At 47.0% G+C, this 21825-nt stretch overlaps 1 protein-coding gene across 1 annotated transcript; it reads right to left on the bottom strand.

Moving 5' to 3' along the window:
* Window positions 1–11166: 11166 nt before the first annotated feature.
* LOC120705119 (protein trichome birefringence-like 19) lies at window positions 11167–12671 on the bottom strand. Its single transcript, XM_039989634.1, has one exon. It carries the CDS (start codon window positions 12579–12581, stop codon window positions 11283–11285), a length of 1299 nt encoding a protein of 432 aa, XP_039845568.1. The 5' UTR covers window positions 12582–12671; the 3' UTR covers window positions 11167–11282.
* Window positions 12672–21825: the final 9154 nt, after the last annotated feature.

The following is a 21825-nucleotide window of genomic DNA, read 5'->3' on the forward strand; positions in this document are numbered from 1 at the left end:
TATTTGTATACTGCTTGAAAAATGTCAAACCAAATTTTGTTAGACTCCTTGTGAGGGTTAGTTTTCAGTGGTGCATCTTACTCATGTGATTCCTTGCTGTTGGTTAGGGTTTTATTTCGATTTCATGCTTGCTGTCCAAAATGTGGTTTAATATGGAACTTTTTGCAGGAAAGTGATAAAATGGCAAAATCAGTTTTGTTAGCTTTGTTTTCATGCCTAGTTTCTATGATAATTTTCTTGGATTTGTTTAGTTCAGTTTGTATGCCTTTCCCGATTTATCTTGCTTAGAGTAGCTGAAAACGGTTTTATTTATGGTTAATTCTAGGAAAATGTTTTTGCTGCAAAACCAATTTTCATGCGTTCTTTGCTTTGTTCTCTGCATGCTCAAATTGTTTCATGATTTATGCATGTTGTTAAGATCATTTCTTAATTCTTGCATCGCATTCATGCATTTTAGTGACCGGGCCGTCGGAGAACGAACCCGTGGAACCCGCCGAGTCCGTGGAGCCCGAACCCGGAGTCCCGTTCGGGGTCGAGTCTGAAGTTAACCCAGGCAAGCAGCTAAGCATATTCCTTGCACCTATTTAATCTGATTTAGTTTAGCTATCTCACCGGGTAATGTTGGGTGATATGTTATAACTGTATTGCATTCTTGTACCTGATTTCCTGCATTACCATTCCTTGAATTGTTATCCATACCGTTGTCACTTGTTAGTCAATGAACTACTTAATTTGATTAGATGCTTAGTCCTGCTTAGAATACTTATCGTGCTTGCTAGAAAGGAATGGATTGGAGTATCACACTTACCTGTTTATCCTTGATTGCACTTGAGCCGGGGCTAGTATAAGTTGGTAGTATCGAGATTCGAGCGGAATGTTAGGGCCTAGAGAATGAAGTCACATGGGCATAGTCCGCTTGGATCGATTAAGGACCGAGTGGACGACGTCGGTTTTGAGCACCTTTCCGTGCTACCACATATCCAATATAATGGAACGGATAAGCCAAATACCTTCTTTGACTTGGTCTTTGGGGCCCGGTCCCAGATGCGTGGCCAACGGGCTATGCAGGGAGGCTTAGCAGGTCCCCGAGTGGAACTATGTGTAGGAAAATTTAGAGATGTCCTCGGTGGAACTAAGTCTCCACGCGCAAGCTGGGCGTACCCTCAACGGTCGAGCCATGTTGGGAACGGTTGACGCGAGTACCCTCTTATCCAACTTTAGCGGGTTGGGTGAGTCGCATGGTCCTTGCGTCGTGTGGGTAAAGTAGTACACCCTTGCAAGGTTATAACCAATTCGAATTGCCGCGCTCTCGGTTATGAGCACGCTCTTTAACCCATGAACTCCTCATAGATTATCGTTTATGCTGAGAATGGTTCGTGTTACAGCTATGAACAGTTATAGTTGTATTACTCTCTTAATCAATTAAAATTGTTTGGGTTTGGGCAAGATTAATTAATTCTGCTAGGTGATAGTGTAGAGAGCTAATGCTTATGCAATAATTACTTAACCTTAAAGCTTTTACTTGAGCCTTGCATGATCCTTGTTTATTTAATCGCGTAAGTCTTGCGGAGTACCTTTTGTACTCAGGGTGCTTTCTAAACCTAGTTGCAGGTGAGCCGGAAGTGGTGTTCGGCCATTTCTACCCCGCTGATCCTAATGCGGGGGAAGAGTAGGCTGTTGCTGCTGTGGTGATGTCCTTGAGCAAGGCATCATCATCTTAAGTAAGTTCTATCGTAGCTGAGCTTCGGGAGAGCATGTATTTTCAATAAGCTCTAAATCTCTGTTTAATATGACTCGCGTGAGCCCAAGGCTTGTAAAGTGAAGCTTGAAACCCACCTATATTGAACTTGTAATATTAAGTCTCGAACTCTGGTTTTATATAACTGCTCTTTGTGGATTGTTGGCTATGTATTCGATTGTATACGGTATGTGCATATGCTGATCCTGGGCGTATGTTGGAGCACATACCGGGACTACCGGATTTGGTATTATTTTGAATGAATGACGTGTCGGTTATTCGTGTCTCTAGATGTGGGATAACACGTGGCACTCTCTACGGCAAGCACGTGTTAACTCTCATCTGGGTGATAATGACCGGCGGTTCGTTTAAAATAATATCAAATTGGGCGGTTCTCACAACGGGTATCAGAGCTGAGTTTCCATGAAGTGAACCTAAAATTTGCTTAGTGGGTTGAGAGTCAAATAAAATTTGATCACTTGCACTAAGATTTACTTTTGTTAAAACTTTGAACTCAAGGTAAAATGCTACCTTTCTTCCTTCGTCTTAGAGCTACTTCTTCCTTACTGCTTCACTTGTTTAATTAAGATATGTTTAACCTCTCTTGTCTACATGAGTAGCGGTAGCGTAGGAAAACCCTTTCACCTGCTGGAAACCTTTTGAGCCTTTTTACCGGAGTTGAGAAGGTGGGAATCACCCATTGTCCTGAGCACTAGTAGGTGGGTTGTAGCGCTGTTGGACAATGCGGTTGTTGCGGATCGTAAGTGAGTGTTAGAACGTTAAGGCGTGCTCACGCTGTGAGGAGACGTCATGTTGCATTCATACCTCGCATGCATGCATATTTTCTTGTGGTTTTCAAACCTGCATCTAACTAATCTAGTGTGTCGTGGTCTAGTTTTCGCTGATCTCGTTCTTGCTAATCTTAGTGGACCAAATCTGCTCTATCTCTTAGAGTTGCTTTTCCGGTGTTGATCATGTGTTAGATTTTTATCTACACATTGTCTTTCCACCCTGCCTTTGTGTATCATCCTCTATCTTTCGTTCCTGACCGCTAACCGTTTTGTTCATTAGCAGGATGGTGTTGCGTTCGGGAAATGAAAGGGATGGTGCCAGTGGTTCGGGTGGCAATAACCACCGCAACAACGAGGATCCCCTTCCTAATCCTCCAGTTCACCCAAATCTCGCGGATGTCCTGGCCCGACAAACTGAACTCATGGCACACCTAGTCCATCAGTTGGGCAATGCCGGCAACAATGGCCCAAGAGCTGAGCCTCAAGTGAACAGGTTTGGGGATTTCTTCCGTACCAACCCGCCCATCTTCCGTGGTTCCAAGGATCCTCTGGATGCGGATTTCTGGCTCAATGTCATTGAAGAGAAGCTGGGTCTTATTGAGTGTGAGCCCCATGAGAAGGTTCTTTTTGCTGCTCATCAACTGCATGATGCCCCTGGGGCTTGGTGGCGGAACTTCAAGGCATCTCACCCTGCCAACTACCGCTTCACATGGGAGGAGTTCCGCACAGCTTTTCGCTCCTTCCATATTCCCAAGGGTATCATGGACATCAAGAAAAAGGAATTTCTGAATCTTACTCAAGGAAGTCGTGATGTGATGGCATATGTGAATATCTTCAATACCCTTTCCCAGTATGCACCTGAAGAAGTGGCCACCAATGCCAAGAAGCAAGAACGCCTGTACGATGGGCTCTCTGCAGAGTTGCAAGACAAGCTCTCTACTACCAAGTTTGAAGACTTCAATGACTTGGTGAATATTGCCATTAGAGCCGAGCACAAGATGAAGAATCTGGAAGCAAAGAACAAGCGCCCCGCTCCTACCTCAGCAGGCGGTAGCTCCTCACGTCCACGTCTGGGGCCTTCTCCTTTTCCACCTCGGGCGCCGGGTGCTCAAGCTCCACGTCCTATGTGGATTGTGCGTCACCCTCAACCTCCTCAAGGACAAGCTCCTAGGCCGGTCAGTGCCTATTGGAACAACCCAGGTGTGACCGCAAAGGGTCCGTGCTTCAATTGTGGTGGCTTAGGCCACATCTCTAGGGACTGCCCCTCTCCGAGGCGTGGTGGTGCCTTCAATGCACCTAGGCCCAATACTCCTCTGCCTCAAGCACAGCGTCAAGAAGCTAAGCCACAACAAGCTCCTAAACGTGGCCGTCTTAACTACACCACCGCTGAAGAAATTCCGGAGAATGCTGAAGTACTCATGGGTACGCTCCTAATCAAATCTCACCCTGCTATGGTTCTTTTTGATTCTGGGGCAACTTTTTCATTCATCAGTAAGAAGTTTATACTGCATAGTAAGCTTGAAATGCAAAATCTACCAGTGCCATACCAGATAGAATCACCGGGTGGAGAGATCATTTCTAGAAACTTTGTGGATAGGGTTCCAATTCTCATCGAGGGAGCTATTTTCCAAGCTAATCTTCTTGTCCTAGATCAGATGGGATTAGATGTGATTCTTGGGATGAATTGGTTGGGTAAGCATGACGGAGTTATCAAATGTGGGCCCCGCACCATTGATCTTTTGCACCCTTCTGGGAGTAGAGTTTTACTGTCTCTTGCCAAGATGGAATCTTGTTTATATGCCTTGGCGAGTACCATAGCCACGGCGTTAGAAAATATTCCCGTGGTTTGTGAGTATCCGGATGTCTTTCCAGAAGAATTACCGGGTATGCCTCCTGATCGTGAGGTGGAGTTCGTCATAGAGCTCAAGCCCGGAACAGCTCCCATCTCTAGACAGCCTTACCGAATGCCTCCCAATGAGTTGAAAGAATTAAAGAAACAACTCAAGACTTTATTGGACAAGGGTTTCATTCGTCCGAGCTCCTCTCCTTGGGGATGCCCGGCTCTTTTTGTGAAGAAGAAAGATGATAGTTTACGGTTGTGTGTTGATTACCGTCCGTTAAACGAAGTCACTGTCAAGAACAAATATCCTCTTCCACGGATTGATATCTTGTTTGATCAACTCTTTGGAGCTCGTTATTTCTCTAAGATTGATTTAAGGTTGGGTTATCATCAAATCAAGATTCGAACTGAAGACATTCCGAAAACGGCTTTCTCTACTAGATATGGTCTTTATGAATTCACCGTCATGTCTTTCGGCCTCACCAATGCACCGGCCTATTTCATGTATCTGATGAATAGCATCTTCATGGAGGAACTTGATGTCTTTGTGATCATCTTCATTGATGATATCCTCATTTATTCCAAGACCAAAGAAGATCATGCTCGTCATCTTCATATTGTCCTCCAAAAGCTTAGGGAGCATCGTCTTTATGCCAAACTTAGCAAATGTGAGTTTTGGCTTGAAGAAGTATCTTTTCTTGGTCATGTCCTCTCCAAGGATGGTATTGCTGTAGATCCTAGTAAGGTGCAAGATGTTCTGGATTGGAAGCAACCACAGAATGTCCATGAGGTTCGGAGTTTTCTGGGACTTGCGGGATATTACCGCCGGTTCATAGAGAATTTCTCTAAAATTGCAAAGCCTATGACCGAGTTACTGAAGAATGGGGTCAAGTTTGAGTGGTCCCCAGCCTATGAAGAAGCCTTTCAAACCTTTAAGGATCGTCTCACTACTGCTCCAGTTCTTGCTCAGCCGGATATTTCCAAGAGCTTTGATGTCTATTGCGATGCTTCTCGCATTGGTCTTGGCTGTGTTCTTATGCAAGAAGGCCGAGTGGTGGCCTATGCTTCTCGTCAACTCAAGCGACATGAAGAAAATTATCCTACCCATGATTTAGAGCTTGCGGCTGTTGTCCATGCTCTAAAGATATGGCATCATTATCTGCTTGGTAATCACTGCAACATCTATACTGATCACAAAAGTCTCAAGTATATTTTTACTCAATCTGATCTCAATATGAGGCAACGTCGATGGCTTGAGTTAATCAAGGATTATGACATTGAAGTGCACTATCATCCCGGTAAGGCGAATGTCGTCGCCGATGCACTAAGCCGAAAGGCTCAATGCAACTGCTTGACCATAGCTCCTCCTGTGCATACTCTCTGTGATGATCTTCGGAAACTTCGAATTTCTATGGTCAAAGAAGGCTATCTTGCTACTCTCACAGTCAGATCTGATCTTTATGACCAAATTAAGAAAGTCCAAAAGAAGAATAAGGGTATGGCTCGAATTCGGGAGTTAATGAATGAGGGTAAAGCTCGATGCTTCTCTACGGATAATGAAGGAGTTCTATTCTTTGGGAAGCGAATCGTGGTGCCAAAGGATCACAACCTCAGGCGAATTATCCTTGATGAAGCCCATAGTTCTCAATTCTCCATTCATCCGGGCAGTACCAAAATGTATCAAGATCTAAAGCAAAGATTTTGGTGGACTCGTATGAAGCGAGAAATTGCTCGGTATGTCTCTGAGTGTGATGTTTGCCAAAGGGTTAAAGCTGAGCATCTCAAACCGGCTGGTACCCTTCAGCCCTTGCCTATCCCATCATGGAAGTGGGAAGAAATTGGAATGGATTTTATCACCGGGTTACCCAGGTCTTCTCAAGGGTATGATTCTATATGGGTAATCGTGGATCGACTGACGAAGTCGGCTCATTTTCTTCCAGTAAAGACTACTTATCTTGTCAAGCAATATGCGGAGTTGTACCTTACCCGCATCGTTTCTCTTCATGGTGTTCCCAAGAAAATTGTCTCTGATCGTGGTCCTCAATTCATTGCTCACTTTTGGAGAAGTCTACATGAAGCCATGGGAACTGAACTCACCTATAGTACTGCTTATCATCCTCAAACCGACGGTCAAGCTGAGAGAGTCAATCAAGTCTTAGAAGATATGTTACGAGCTTGTGCTCTTGTATATGAGAAGAAATGGGTTACTTGCTTGCCATTTGCAGAGTTTTCTTACAACAATAGTTATCAAGCAAGTATCAAGATGTCTCCTTTTGAAGCCCTTTATGGAAGACGGTGCAGAACTCCGATCAACTGGTCCGAATCGGGAGAAAGGCCTTTCTATGGTCCAGACTTGGTGAAAGATGCCGAGGATCAGGTCAGGATTATTCGTGAGAATCTTCGCATTGCTCAATCTCGTCAAAAGACTTATGCTGATCGTCGTCGCCGAGAACTCCATCTCAAAATCGGTGATTATGTCTATCTTAAGGTTTCTCCATTTAAGGGCACTCGCCGTTTTCAAGTCAGAGGAAAGTTAGCGCCACGCTATGTTGGACCTTTTCGGATTATCAAGAAAGTTGGAGCAGTGGCCTATCAGTTGGAACTTCCTCAATCACTCTCCGCAGTGCACAATGTCTTTCATATCTCTCAATTGAAGCAGTGCCATCGTGTTCCAGCTGACGCTGTCGACATTGAGTCACTTGATCTTCAACCGGGCCTTACCTACGAGGAACACCCAATTGCCATTCTTGATCGAGATGAAAGAAAGGTGAAGCGTAACATGGTGAAGTTTATAAAGGTCCAATGGAGCAATCATTCCGAAGATGAAGCCACGTGGGAGCGTGAGGATCGGTTACGTCAAGAATATCCGGAATTCTTTTCCGATGAGTAAGTTTTCTCTCAATCACCCCCACTTTCTTGATGAAGTTTAGTTTCCTAGATACTGTTATATGTGGACACAATCACCATCAAGAAGACCCTAGGAATGTCTCACACCACATCATCCCTGCCTTTGTGCATTATCTCTTAGATGTTTATCTTGTCTAGGTGAATATGGCCTCAACCTAGTCCGAGTTTTATCCTTCCCCTCTTGTCTACCTAAATCTCGGGACGAGATTTTCTTAAGGGGGGAGAGTTGTCACAGCCCTGAAAAAAAAAAAAAAAAAAAGAAAATGAAAATGAAAATTCCCCGCCGGGCCCACCTGTCAGCCCCTTCCCTCTCTCCTCTCTGTTTTCCGCTCGGCGCCGCGCCGCACACGTCGCCGCCGCCGTTCATCCTCGCGAGACGCGCCACGTGCCGGCCATCTTCGCGTCCCGTGCCACGGTCGTCCTCCCCCACGCCCTTATCCGCGCCCGGTCGACCCCCGTTCCCTTCCAACCCAAACCCTAGCCCGAATCCCCTTTGACGCCGCCCGCCCGAGCTCCGCCGGCCACCGTGATTCGTCGCCTCCGGTGAGCCGTGGCTCAATTCCTCGGGGTGGGAGCTTCTTCTACCTCTTCTCGCTCGATTCCACCCCTAACCCTGCCCCATCCGCCTCCCTGCAGGGCCGCCGCCGCTCTTCTCCGCCCGCCGCCGCCCCTGCCCGTCGCACTGCCCCCTCGCCGCCGCTCCTCGCCTGCGCCACCGCCGGTGAGGCTTGCCGCCTCCTCCTTATCCCCGTGCGCGCCGCCCCTGGCCCGCTCCGGCCTCGCTCCGCCGCGCCGCCGTCCGCCGGCGCCGCTGCGTGTGCGCGCGCGCGCGTGGGCGCGCCCAGGCGCGGGGTCAAGGCAGCCCTTGGCCTTGACCCGGCCTGGTGGTGCCGCTCGGCCCCCTGGACCCACCTGTCGGCCTCTGGCCTGGCGGGTGTGGCTGCCCCGGGTAGACCTAGCAATTGTTGCTAGGGTATCTTTAGGTTTAATTGTGCTGCAAACTTCCAAAATTCATAGAAATTCATGTATAGCTCCAAAAATTATGAAACTTGTTTTGTTGGATTCCTCTAGCTGAGATCTACTTAGGAAAAATATTGTTTTGCATGTTACTTTGCTGTATATTGATCTATAGTTTTATCTTGCAAAAGTGAGTTTATTGTTTAGTTATTTGTATACTGCTTGAAAAATGTCAAACCAAATTTTGTTAGACTCCTTGTGAGGGTTAGTTTTCAGTGGTGCATCTTACTCATGTGATTCCTTGCTGTTGGTTAGGGTTTTATTTCGATTTCATGCTTGCTGTCCAAAATGTGGTTTAATATGGAACTTTTTGCAGGAAAGTGATAAAATGGCGAAATCAGTTTTGTTAGCTTTGTTTTCATGCCTAGTTTCTATGATAATTTTCTTGGATTTGTTTAGTTCAGTTTGTATGCCTTTCCCGATTTATCTTTCTTAGAGTAGCTGAAAACGGTTTTATTTATGGTTAATTCTAGGAAAATGTTTTTGCTGCAAAACCAATTTTCATGCGTTCTTTGCTTTGTTCTCTGCATGCTCAAATTGTTTCATGATTTATGCATGTTGTTAAGATCATTTATTAATTCTTGCATCGCATTCATGCATTTTAGTGACCGGGCCGTCGGAGAACGAACCCGTGGAACCCGCCGAGTCCGTGGAGCCCGAACCCGGAGTCCCGTTCGGGGTCGAGTCTGAAGTTAACCCAGGCAAGCAGCTAAGCATATTCCTTGCACCTATTTAATCTGATTTAGTTTAGCTATCTCACCGGGTAATGTTGGGTGATATGTTATAACTGTATTGCATTCTTGTACCTGATTTCCTGCATTACCATTCCTTGAATTGTTATCCATACCGTTGTCACTTGTTAGTCAATGAACTACTTAATTTGATTAGATGCTTAGTCCTGCTTAGAATACTTATCGTGCTTGCTAGAAAGGAATGGATTGGAGTATCACACTTACCTGTTTATCCTTGATTGCACTTGAGCCGGGGCTAGTATAAGTTGGTAGTATCGAGATTCGAGCGGAATGTTAGGGCCTAGAGAATGAAGTCACATGGGCATAGTCCGCTTGGATCGATTAAGGACCGAGTGGACGACGTCGGTTTTGAGCACCTTTCCGTGCTACCACATATCCAATATAATGGAACGGATAAGCCAAATACCTTCTTTGACTTGGTCTTTGGGGCCCGGTCCCAGATGCGTGGCCAACGGGCTATGCAGGGAGGCTTAGCAGGTCCCCGAGTGGAACTATGTGTAGGAAAATTTAGAGATGTCCTCGGTGGAACTAAGTCTCCACGCGCAAGCTGGGCGTACCCTCAACGGTCGAGCCATGTTGGGAACGGTTGACGCGAGTACCCTCTTATCCAACTTTAGCGGGTTGGGTGAGTCGCATGGTCCTTGCGTCGTGTGGGTAAAGTAGTACACCCTTGCAAGGTTATAACCAATTCGAATTGCCGCGCTCTCGGTTATGAGCACGCTCTTTAACCCATGAACTCCTCATAGATTATCGTTTATGCTGAGAATGGTTCGTGTTACAGCTATGAACAGTTATAGTTGTATTACTCTCTTAATCAATTAAAATTGTTTGGGTTTGGGCAAGATTAATTAATTCTGCTAGGTGATAGTGTAGAGAGCTAATGCTTATGCAATAATTACTTAACCTTAAAGCTTTTACTTGAGCCTTGCATGATCCTTGTTTATTTAATCGCGTAAGTCTTGCGGAGTACCTTTTGTACTCAGGGTGCTTTCTAAACCTAGTTGCAGGTGAGCCGGAAGTGGTGTTCGGCCATTTCTACCCCGCTGATCCTAATGCGGGGGAAGAGTAGGCTGTTGCTGCTGTGGTGATGTCCTTGAGCAAGGCATCATCATCTTAAGTAAGTTCTATCGTAGCTGAGCTTCGGGAGAGCATGTATTTTCAATAAGCTCTAAATCTCTGTTTAATATGACTCGCGTGAGCCCAAGGCTTGTAAAGTGAAGCTTGAAACCCACCTATATTGAACTTGTAATATTAAGTCTCGAACTCTGGTTTTATATAACTGCTCTTTGTGGATTGTTGGCTATGTATTCGATTGTATACGGTATGTGCATATGCTGATCCTGGGCGTATGTTGGAGCACATACCGGGACTACCGGATTTGGTATTATTTTGAATGAATGACGTGTCGGTTATTCGTGTCTCTAGATGTGGGATAACACGTGGCACTCTCTACGGCAAGCACGTGTTAACTCTCATCTGGGTGATAATGACCGGCGGTTCGTTTAAAATAATATCAAATTGGGCGGTTCTCACAGCAGAGAACTCCCTAGATCTGAGAGAACAACAAGAGGGGGACGACCTCTTCTTTCGCATGGAGAAACCGAATCTGCGACAACAGCACGAGCCTCGCTGAACCTCCAATCAACAAAAATAGATAGGAAACCACAAGACCAACCCGCACTCAATACCATATTGAAGATTAATCCTTGAATTTAAGAGGAATTTGGATCTAGAGTGGGGAGGAGAAGAATGCAAATAGTAACATTGGGGAAAACTGAATGGATTGGTCTGACTCGCTCAATCCTTCTCTTCCTATATCTATTTGTCCTTGATATTTTACACTTTAGTCCCTATATGGCACCTATCTTACAAAAATATTCACCAACAGGACCCTACTTATCAGTCACATATCCCACTACGGACATGAAGGGAAGAATAGACATTTCATCTCTCTGTTAGCCACGTTTGACCTTAAATAGACGGAAGTGGCTTGGAGGGTAACAAAAAGTTGAGCCAGTAGCTCATAAGGAGGAAGTTTTCTAGTGGCATTTAAGCAATTTGAATTTTTATAATAGCTTGTACCTAATTGACTCAACAAAGAACCACGATTGAAACGCCTTTTTCAGATATCAATAGATGGCCAAACAAAATTCGATAGAACATCATCAAAACCAAAGGAAAATTTTCGTCTTGCTCACTCGCTGATCCGATCCCAAGACAACGGCAACGGAACACGTCTAACGGCCGGCAAGGATCTGAAGCAACAGGTCGTTCCACACATCGATCGGTCCCGGGAGACACCAATGCAGGCAGTCAATGTCGAAGCCCTCGTGCTCGCCGGGGCCGTGACCGTACCGGTCGGGGTGCCCGTCCGGCCGGCGAAGCATCATCTTGGTCACGTCCATCAGCCTCAACCTCACGCCGTTCCTCCTCGCGGCCTCCGCTGCCGCCGCGAACTCCTCCACCTGCGCCCTGTAGAACTCGCCATCCGGCTCTGCCATCTCCTCAGGATCCTCGGGGTCGGCCGGCTCCGTGGCCGTGCACTCCCCACCGTCGAACCACCCGCCGTTCTCGTAGTGCGTCGGCGCCACCGTCCGCAGGATCGCGGTCCCCTTGAACCCCTTCATCCCGGCGAGCGCCCGTAGCACGGTGCGGAACGCGGCCCGCTGCGCGTGCTCCGGCCGGAGCGCGGTGACGTTCGCCAGGCCGCAGGCGTGGCACCCAGCGACACGACCGCCGCGGTAGTACACGGCGGGGCGCGCGAACCAGTGCGACGCGGACACGACCACGTAGTCGTGGCCCTTGGCGGCCGGCGCCCACCGCTGGTCGGGCTCGTCGAGGTGGAGATCGGTGGGGCCGGCGAACACCTCGCCCTGCCTCTCCGGCCCGACGGCCTCCGGCGGGCCCCGACTCAGGCGCCACCGCACCTGGAACGGCGTCCAGAAGAAGGTCACCGTGAACCGGTGCGCCGGGAACCGCCAGTGCTCGAATCCCCCCGGCGAGCGCGACCTCTCCGGGGCCTCCACCTGCGCCAAGGTGCACACGAGCGACCGGACGTGGCTGCTGGCCATCGAGTCCCCGACGAAGAGGATCGACTTGCCCCGGACGAGCCGAAAGAACCGCGCGGCGTCGAAGCGGCGGCGGCCCAGCTCGTCGCCGCAGCCGTCCGGCCGCCAGCGCCACCGCAGGAACTCCAGGCTCGGCTTGCCGTGCTTCATGCAGTTCTGGTAGCCCTCGATGAAGGCGCACGTCGCGTTGGTGTAGTACGGCAGCGCGGCGGGGTCGCGCACCCACTGGCCACGCGTCATGTCGCATTCGGCGCCGGCGCTGGAGGAGATCAGGGAGGAGGAGGAGGAGGTGGTGGTGGTGGGTGACCACTGGAAGGGGCCGAGGAAAACGACCGAGAACGTGACGGCTGCCAAGATGAGGAACGCGACGAGGGCGGGAACGGACACGATCTTGGGAGCGTCAGGGCGGGTGCGGCGAACTCCGGCGAGGAGGCCGCGGAGGGAAGGGATCACCGGGAGTGTCTTCATGGGGTGGGCAGCCGGCAGACAGCGACGCCGTGGCCCGTGGCTGTGGATCTGTACGCACTGCGCGGGAGTGCAGGTGCGTTGCTAATCTGGAGGCAGAATGTGTGATCCGTGATTATAATTTGAGGTGATCAGTCTACGCAGTATATACAATGTTTGTTTTGTAGTAATTTTTTGTGCTGCTAGTAGTAGTGCAGAAGTAGTGGGCGGGTCCCACTGACACAAAAAGTCAACTCAGCGAGATGTGCTTCGCAAATGTTGTGCACTATTGTTCTTGGTCAGTGCAATGTATGTGAGCTGCTAAAAGTTATTTTGAGATTGTCTTAAATCAAATATTTTAAATTTTCACTATAAATAATTTTTTTGGGTTAAGTTTGAAAATATCAAAGCAATATAAGTAGATTTATTTTGAAATGTAATTTCGTAAAGTATATGTTAACTATATTTTATAAATTTTTTATAGTAAAAATTAGTGATCAAACTATTTTTGGAGACCGTATTAATGTTCTAAATGACTTCCTTTGCAGCACGGAGGGAGGGAGTATATAAAGACAAAAATGTATGTGAACTATGCCTAGTGTATTTGTTGCTGCAAAAAACAACGCTGACTTTGAAACAAATTATATGACACTAGATTAAGCATCTCCCTCCTAAACGCTGAGCATCTCTGTAACACCCTAATTCAAATTTCAGTATTTAATAATAAATTTAATTGGTTTTATTCAAATTTCTAAGGTTTATTGTGCTAGTAATGCATTTAATCTAATTTTGTTGCATAAGTAATTAAAATTTTCCTTAGGTTTAATTGTGTTGTTGCATACATGCTGGCGCATTGCTTTTGTTGTTTGAGTGCTAGTTGTGAATTCAAATTTGAATTTGAATTCATCTAAGTTTGTATTGGTTTGAAATTAGAAAAGAACACAAACCCTTTTCCTCACCCCGGGCCCAAACCTCTTCCTTTCTTTCCCCACGCTGGCCCGGCTCAGCAGCCCATCCCTCGCGCGTAGCCCAGCCTCGGCCCACTCCCTCACTCCGGGCCCAACCCGTTTCCTTTCTTTCCCACCACACTGGCCCACCTCTCGCCCGCTTAGTCCGCTCGCCAGCGCGGCCCGCGCAAACCCCCGCTCCACCCCGCACAAGCGCACGGCCCAGCGCGTCGCGGCCCGCTCACCCGCTCGCGTTGCCGCTCAGCCCGCGCCCCGCCCCGACACTGGCAGCCTGACCCTACCGGTCAGTTTCTTCCCCTCCGCGACGCGCCCGCGGAACGGCCAAGCCGCAGAGTCCGCCGTGATCCCTGTGGCCTTCCATCCCTGCTCCCTCGCCGAGATGTCCGGCGCTCCTCCTTTTAAACCATCCCGCGGCCCCCCTGCACCCCATCCACCCACGCGCCGCCATCCCTAACCCTAGCACGCCGCCACCACCCGCTCCGCCGCGCTAAATCCCCTGCGCCGCCGAGTGCTGAACGTCCCACCTCGCCACGGCCCCCAATAACCCCCGCGGGAGTTTCGCCTGAGCACCCGGAACCCCTCCGAGCGTTTTTCCCTGACCCCGGACCACACAATCGTCGAATTGATCTGGACTTCAACTCCGGTGAGTCTCTGTGCCGCCGTCTCTTTTCCTCACCGCCACTGGTGCTCCGGCCGCCCTGAGCCCCGTAACTTCTTCGCAGGAGTACCACGAGTCGAGCCGCGGGGTCCTGACGCCCGGAGCTCCACTGCAACGACCGCCCCCCCCCCCCCCCCCCCCGAGCGCCGCCCGTGACTCGCCGCCGGTCCGCAACACCGACGCCCTTCACGGCCTCCCTGCTCGAACCCGAGCCCCGGTGAGCTTCAGTACCTTTCTCCCATACCTTTGAGCTCGTTTTGGTAGCCGTAGCCCCCTGCAGTCACTGGACCGCCTGCTCCGGCGCGGCCTCGCCGTCCAGAGCCGCCATGGCCGCCGAACTCCGTGCTCCGGGCCTCCCCAAACCCAACCAGCACCACAGGTGGACTACACGTGCCACGATCATCCTCCGCGGCGAAACCCTAGCCCCAGCGGAGCCCTGCAGCCCCCAGAACACTTTCTCCGGTCGTGCGCCGCCGCGGGAACGCGCCGCCAGCGAGCTCCGCCGCCGCCCGCGCCCCCAACTGTCCTCAGCCATTGGATCCGAAAGCGATGGCCGCGATTAGATCGTTCCCCGTTTAGATCTGAGCCGCCAGATCTGAATCCAACGGATCAGATCTGAAGATACCCCTTCGCCCTGCACATTTTGCATAAGAGCCCCTGTTCTTTCCTGTTATCAACCCGCGGTCCAGCCTTAGTCAAAAATAATTACAGTTAGGCCCCGGTTTTTACCAAAACCCCCCTGACCTTCCTGGTTTTAGCGCCCGCAGTCCAGAGACTTCGGTTTTGCTTGTTAGCCCTTAGATTTAACGATTAATTACGTTTTAGTCCTCGGTTTTTGCAGAAAACCCCCTGGGACCTTAGTTTTCTTGCAGTTTAGTCCCTGAACCTTGTTTTTAGCCTAGAATATGCGTTTTAGCTCCGTTTTAGGCGTTCTTTATGTCCACGCGATCATTGTAACGCATAGAATAGTTTTAGACTAGTTTAGTGTGTTGTTTTTATGTATTGATGTACTGTTTCTTAGCTTTTGTTAGTGTTTGCTTGTATGCTTATTATTGTGCATTGTTTTGGCCATGTGTTCGTGAGTAGACGTTGATCCATCTGAGGAGCCCCAGTACCAGTACCCGGAGCAGCCGTCTTTCGACCAGTTTGAGCAGTAGCAGGAGCAGTACGAGGAAGGCAAGTATAACATGAACATCACCTATCACTTTAAATATATTTTCATACTACATTTTAATACTATATGCCTATAAGGATTTTCTAGCCACTTTATTCCCTTTATATATATCCCTTGGGTTGCATTTTGGTTAGTTGTGCTAGGTGCCGCGCTATAACACATAATGGTCCTTTTTTTATTAATTTTATTAATGGTATATGCAACTTAATTCTGAGAGTGACCCTCTGTGTGGCTTGAGTGGCTCACTTCTCATTTAAAATTAGTTTTGTTAGAAACATGGTTTAGGGGGCCAGCACGGTGCTTACTGCCTGGTTGGCCACTCTCCATAAGGACCGGTTCATAGAGCAACAACCTGGGACAACAGCGCTACCACAAGACTAGAATGGGACGGTCTTGGCGTAATAATTAGGTCTTTTTGGTTTGGAGTAACTTACCGACGGGGCAAGGGTGGTAAGCTTCTATGTCCCTCGTACTGAGTGGCCTCGTCGATGACGCCCACTAGACCTGCTCCATAGTCGCCGATCCAACCCTCGCGGTTACTCCTTACCAACGAGAATCTTTGTAAAGGCCTCGTAGTGAGTTTGCTAGTCATCTCACCTAAGGAAGTGTGATGAACAACTAGCGTAGCTCACGACTTGTGGGTAAAGATGTGCAACCTCTGCAGAGTGTAAAACTGGTATACTAGCCGTGCTCACGGTCATGCGCGGCCCAGATCCTCCTTTTGATTAGTGGGGTTAGCTCCTTCCGACGAGGGGGTGCCTCTCGGGGTTACCTTGGTGGTTTCGGTTTGGTTCTCAGTAGTAACATGATTAATTCTGATTAATTACTATATAACTGGGTTAATGGTAATTCATCAACTCGTAGTAAATAGCTTTAATAAAATGTTGCCAAGACTTAAAAGCTAATGCAGTTGAGTCAGCCAACCTTAGAGCCTCATAGTTTGTGTTATACTTGTTGAGTACGGTTGTGTACTCACTCTTGCCTCTTCTATACTTTTTCCTCTTGGGATACTCTACCGCTGCTCAATTCCTGCCGACGCGAGGGAGTTCACCCGGAGCTACCAGGACTACGAGGACTTCTAGGCGTTCGTCTCCCAGTCGACGTCCCTGTGGCGCCCTGCTTCCGAGAGTTTCTCGTATATGTTTTACGCTTCCGCATACTCTGTATCAGACATTTATGTCATTAATGTAATAAATAACATTCGTATTCGCTTTATTATATCTTTTTACGTGATATGTGCTATGATATACTATTCATTCTGTTGTATATACGTGTGACTTGATCCTCTGGCACGTATATGATTGCTCGGTTTATGTCCTTTTATAAACCGGGTGTTACAATCTCCAAAAGTTTAGGTATAATCCTAGCTATATTAGAGATTAAAAGGCATGTAAAAAATACAAAGCTTCCTAAATGGTAGGCTTAATTAACTAACAGCCTCTCCAAAAACAACCTCTCCGTAATATTCAAAACGCTGGATGCGTGGGCCACCTCCCGTCCGTGCCTCCCCGTCCGAGGCCACCACGACAGTAATCGGGAGCGCAGACGACCATCGGATATTTGGCAAGTCTCAGTGAGTTTATGGATATAGTTACTAAACTGTGAACTACGTAACTGTGTAAGATAAGTTTTATGGTGATAAAACTCTCCTCACATCTCATAAAACTCCATCCATTTTTCTCTTTGTCATATCAGCAAAATTGATAACCCCATTGAGACTGGCCTGAGGCACCAGCGGTGCAGGCAATGCATGCGCTGCGCACACCCTAGATGCCCGCCGCTGTGGCCGTCTGTTCGGCCGCCTGCAGCTCGTCGCCAAGTTTCATGAACTGACCGAAGCATACAAGCATACACAAGATACAAGCCAAGTTTCACAAGATATTTGACAATTTTATATGCATTACATTGCTTCATTGTAACAGCAGGTAGCAGCTCCCAAATCAAGCATATACAAGCCAACTCAATCATATACAAGCCAGTGCATCCAGACGACAAAAATATATAGTAAACACGCACGAGTCTAGTTTAAGTGCACAATACCCAGAAATTACTTAATAGTAACCACACCAATAATTATCTTCAAGTTGCTACAAGTAAGAGCAACAATAAAACTAAAGATGTTGTATCAGTCCTAACTCCTGAGAGATGTCTTGCAGTAATCAATTGTCCACTTCAAAATCTTTTTCATCATACTCTGAGCACACGCCTATGGATGTGCCCTCTGCAACTACCACTGAAGCTAGTGCTTAAATTAGTGATGCTGGGAGATGAGACATGGATCAAATTGTTCCCCACACTATTCCATATACAAGATGGAGTGAGAAGTTTTTATGAAACTCATTGTATATCTCACATGCTTTTCTTAATGGAATGTGTCTGAATGCTAACAAAATTACTGAAATTACTAGAAACTTTCAGAGCTTCTAGTCAATACTATAGTGCTAAATAAAACAGTAGCCTTCTTGCACTTCAAAGAGCAGGAAAAAATATATGATGCTATTGAAAATATCAAGAAAAGTGCAGCAGCTGTAGTATTCCTGAGTCTGGCACTCTGGCTTCATGTGCATTCAGCATTGTTGGCTTCACGTGCATTCAGAATTGTTGGTTGTTTATAAATGATGCAGATGGCAGGGAAGGTTGGCCAGATCTGGCACCCTATGATGCCATCCATGTAGGAGCTCAGGCATTCGATGATTCGACTGATCAAATCATTACTGTTTCAGAGCTCCTAGTCAATAATGTAGTTGCTAAATGAACTAGTTTCAGAGCTTCTAGTCAATAAAACAGTAGCCTTCTTGCACTTCAAAGAGCATGAAAAAAATATATGATAAACTGATCCTGCAAACTAGTGACAGCTATTGTTTCCTGATTGTGTAGCGGTGCTCTAGGCATAACTGTTGAAAAGAGTGCAAGGCAAATTTCTAGAGTGTTCTTCACAATTCTAGAATGTGATATTTTCTATGAACACATCTAGAATTAGTAATAAATAAATTTAGAATATGTTAGAATGTTTTGGAATTCTCTAGAAGGGGACACTTGTCCATGTCTCCCCTTGGCCTGTAAATAGAGACCCCCTCCCTTGCCATGGCATCCATCCATGAGTATCGTAGATAAGAGGTGCTAATGCTAGGAGAGAAGGGTGAGTGCTAGTGCTGACATTTTTTTTTTTGATATGAGTCAAGGAAGGTGATTTTTGTGAAACAAAGATGGCCGATTCGGAGGAAACCAAAAGATGCACATGGTCAGGACCGGCCGATGGGCCAGAAGAATATTCCATGAAGATGCTGATCTGCGCGGGTTGTTGATCGGCCGATGAGGAGTTACCGATGAATCGCGAAGAGAAAAGAGAAGTCCAAACTCTACAAGGATTCTGATGATTCGGTTGTAATATTTTAGTACAGATTTTAGAAAGTCTTTTGCATTTTAGTCAAGTAATGTTTGACATAATCGGCTAGAACTTGTTAGTCTGGACTATAAATAAAAGTTGTACGGGACCAAAAAAAAGTTGATACACATCCAATACAACAATTCTTTACAAATTCCTTGCACTTTATTTTTCGGCGACTTCACCACTTTTCTTTTCTTTTCGACGAGTTTTTTCAAGTTGATCAAGAACGTCTCACATTTGAGCGACTTGGTTTGCTGGTAAGTTTTCATTTTACCGAGTATATTTGAGTTTTAGCTACCGGGCGTATCGCTGTGGCTTCGTTCAAATCTATTCAAAAGTTATCGAGTTTATCTAGGCTTTGATATCGGGCACATCGATGTTTTGTCGTCCAGATTTATTCACAATTTATCGATATCGGCTAGATTTGTAGATTTTTCCTATATTTTTGGCCATTATCACATCTATCCTCCTAGAAGCATATTAGATCGGCTATAGAATTTGCAGCAACATACTGTTATCACAAAGGCCAGTTTAGATCTGTTTCTAGTCACATTATCTGGGTTACACATTCGTAGCTTAGATCTTGTTATACAAGCGCAATTGGCTGTTTTAAGCTGATTTTGTCGTTTTCCGCATCGGCTAAATTAGCCGATGCGCTCCTTTACTACGCACCTGCATTTAATATCTTTTTGATGTTTCATCTATCGACAGAGTCTCCCGATACGCCTGCGTGAGAGATATTCGGAATCCCAGCCGATACGCTCTCGAATTTGACTTTTGTTTATCCCTTGTCAATTACAGGTCAAATTGACTGGCACGCTTGGTTGCCTTTCCGGAGCTTGGCGAACACTTGCCCTGGGATTCCAGTGTGTTGATTTTTGCGTCAACATATCTTTTGGCATGCTTGGTGGGACCAAAAGCTTCAACATGGTGGAGATTGGTGATAAATCTGAAGTCAGCGGAGATAACTACATCCCTGCTGATGAAAGCAAGCTCAGAGAGGATCAACAGAAGGAGTACCTTGAGCTCATGGAGAGATTCAAACATGAATGCCTCAAATTGTACAGCATCACCAGATCTGGTGACATAATCAAGAAGTTTGATCTCCCATCCTTCTAGCCATTGATGGAAGTGCAGCGTGAAAACAAGATGGTAGACACCATATCCCAAGCTGTGGCTCAAGCATTCATCAAGAGTGCAACCGTCATGGGTAACACGGTGCACAATGCGGTGGTCAAACTTTTGCAGAAGGCATGTTTCCAGGCTGTGTTGGTCCTTGTTACATACAGCCAGATCAGATGCAATATGTTCCTTTGGAGGTGTCTATGGCAGCAGCTTTGTCGGCTCAAAACAGCCAGGCAGAAGCAAGTAATAGTCAAGCATCAAAGCAAGAGACTGCTGCAACATCCACAGCTCCAACGGCTCCTGTCTATTCGACTACTCCGCCTATTCCTACAGCAGTGCAAGGTGGATCTGCATCTGGATTCCCAAAAGGATGGAATACAGCTACTAGGTATGGTATGCCTCCAGATTTCTTTACCCCCACCACCCAAGACACAGTTTAATGCATCGGTTTCTCAGCCGACGACTTCTCAGCCTGATCCATCGGCTACTTAGCCGATGGGTTCCCAGCAAGATGCATCAGCAGCACCGCTGACTACACACAATACATGGAGTCCGCAAATGGCTGCATCGTTCAATGCATTGGCGCCACCGCCGCTGACCCCACAGCAGCATCTTGCACTTCTGCTCCAGCCCAAATCTCCTTCAGAGATTTTGGTTTCAAAGTCTCCTCATGTGGGTGGAGTTAATTGGATTTTCCATGATCAGGCAACTGGAGTATTATGATATGTCAACATGTCGTACATGGATTCTACTATTCAGCAGTCAGCTAGTCCATCGGCTCCATAGCCGGTGAATACCTCCGCGCTGGCAATGACTCAGCAGTCACCAAACCGGGTGGCTCAGCAAGCGCATCATATGCCATCGGCTGGACAGCCGATGACCCCCATGTCACCACAACCTGCGATGGCAACAAATCCAACAAACATGGTTTCTCCTTAGCAGATGCCAGAGGTTGATCAACAAGTTGACTGGACATCTAAAATAGCTAAAGTAATGAGTCAGCAGTTTGGCTTAAGGCCAAAGCAGCAGTCTATTATGTACAAGACTCCCTATCCTTCGGCTTATAATCAGATTCCTCTCCCACACAAGTACAAGATACTTGATTTCACCAGGTTTTCAGGACAGGGAGAAGTTTCTACAATGGAGCATGTTAACAGATTTCTTCTGCAGTTGGGAGAGGCAGTCAACCAAGATGCACTTAGAGTTCGGTTGTTCTCCTTATCTTTATCTGGATCGGCCTTTGCATGGTTCACTACTTTGCCAGCAAACTCTATCTTATATTGGGCCGATCTGGAGAGGCAATTCCATCAGTTTTTCTTCTCTGGAGTTACTGAATTAAAGTTGACCGATTTGACTGGCTTAAGCAAAGGAACGATGAATCGGTCGATGCTTTTATTCAAAGGTTCAGAGATGTCAAGAACCGATGCTACAGTTCGGTACTATCTAATCAGCAGTTAGCCGATGCAGCTTTTAATGGACTCTTGCCGCACATCAAAGACAAGTATGCATTGCAAGAGTTTGAGAGCATTAGTCAGATCGCGAGTTGGATGACGGGAGAGACTCGGTCTTATGAATCCAAGAAGCCTTTTCAGAAGAAAATAAATTATGTAGAATATTCTGCGGATCATGATTCTGATGAAGAGCAAGAGACGGTCGCATCGGCTGAGTGGATTCAAAACAACAAGAAGCCGGTGACGTGTCCGTTTGGGAAGGAGGAACCCGAATCGTATGGGTTTGACATCACCAAAGCCGACAAGATTTTTGACTTGTTATTGTTGGAAGGGTTGATCAAATTGAAGAACTCAAAAACATGAAGTACTGCAAGTGGCACAACACCATGTCGCATGATACAAATGAATGCAAAGTCTTCCGACAGCAAATTCAGTTGGCCTTCGAGCAAGGATAGCTGAAATTTGAAACGCCTAAGAGGACGATGAAAATCGACTAGCGTCCAT

This window comes from Panicum virgatum, chromosome 4K, assembly GCF_016808335.1.
Source record: "Panicum virgatum strain AP13 chromosome 4K, P.virgatum_v5, whole genome shotgun sequence".
NCBI lineage: Eukaryota > Viridiplantae > Streptophyta > Magnoliopsida > Poales > Poaceae > Panicum > Panicum virgatum.

Excerpts from the sequence above, each read along its gene's own strand:
- LOC120705119 (XM_039989634.1), bottom strand. The coding sequence starts at position 12,581 with ATGAAGACACTCCCGGTGATCCCTTCCCTCCGCGGCCTCCTCGCCGGA.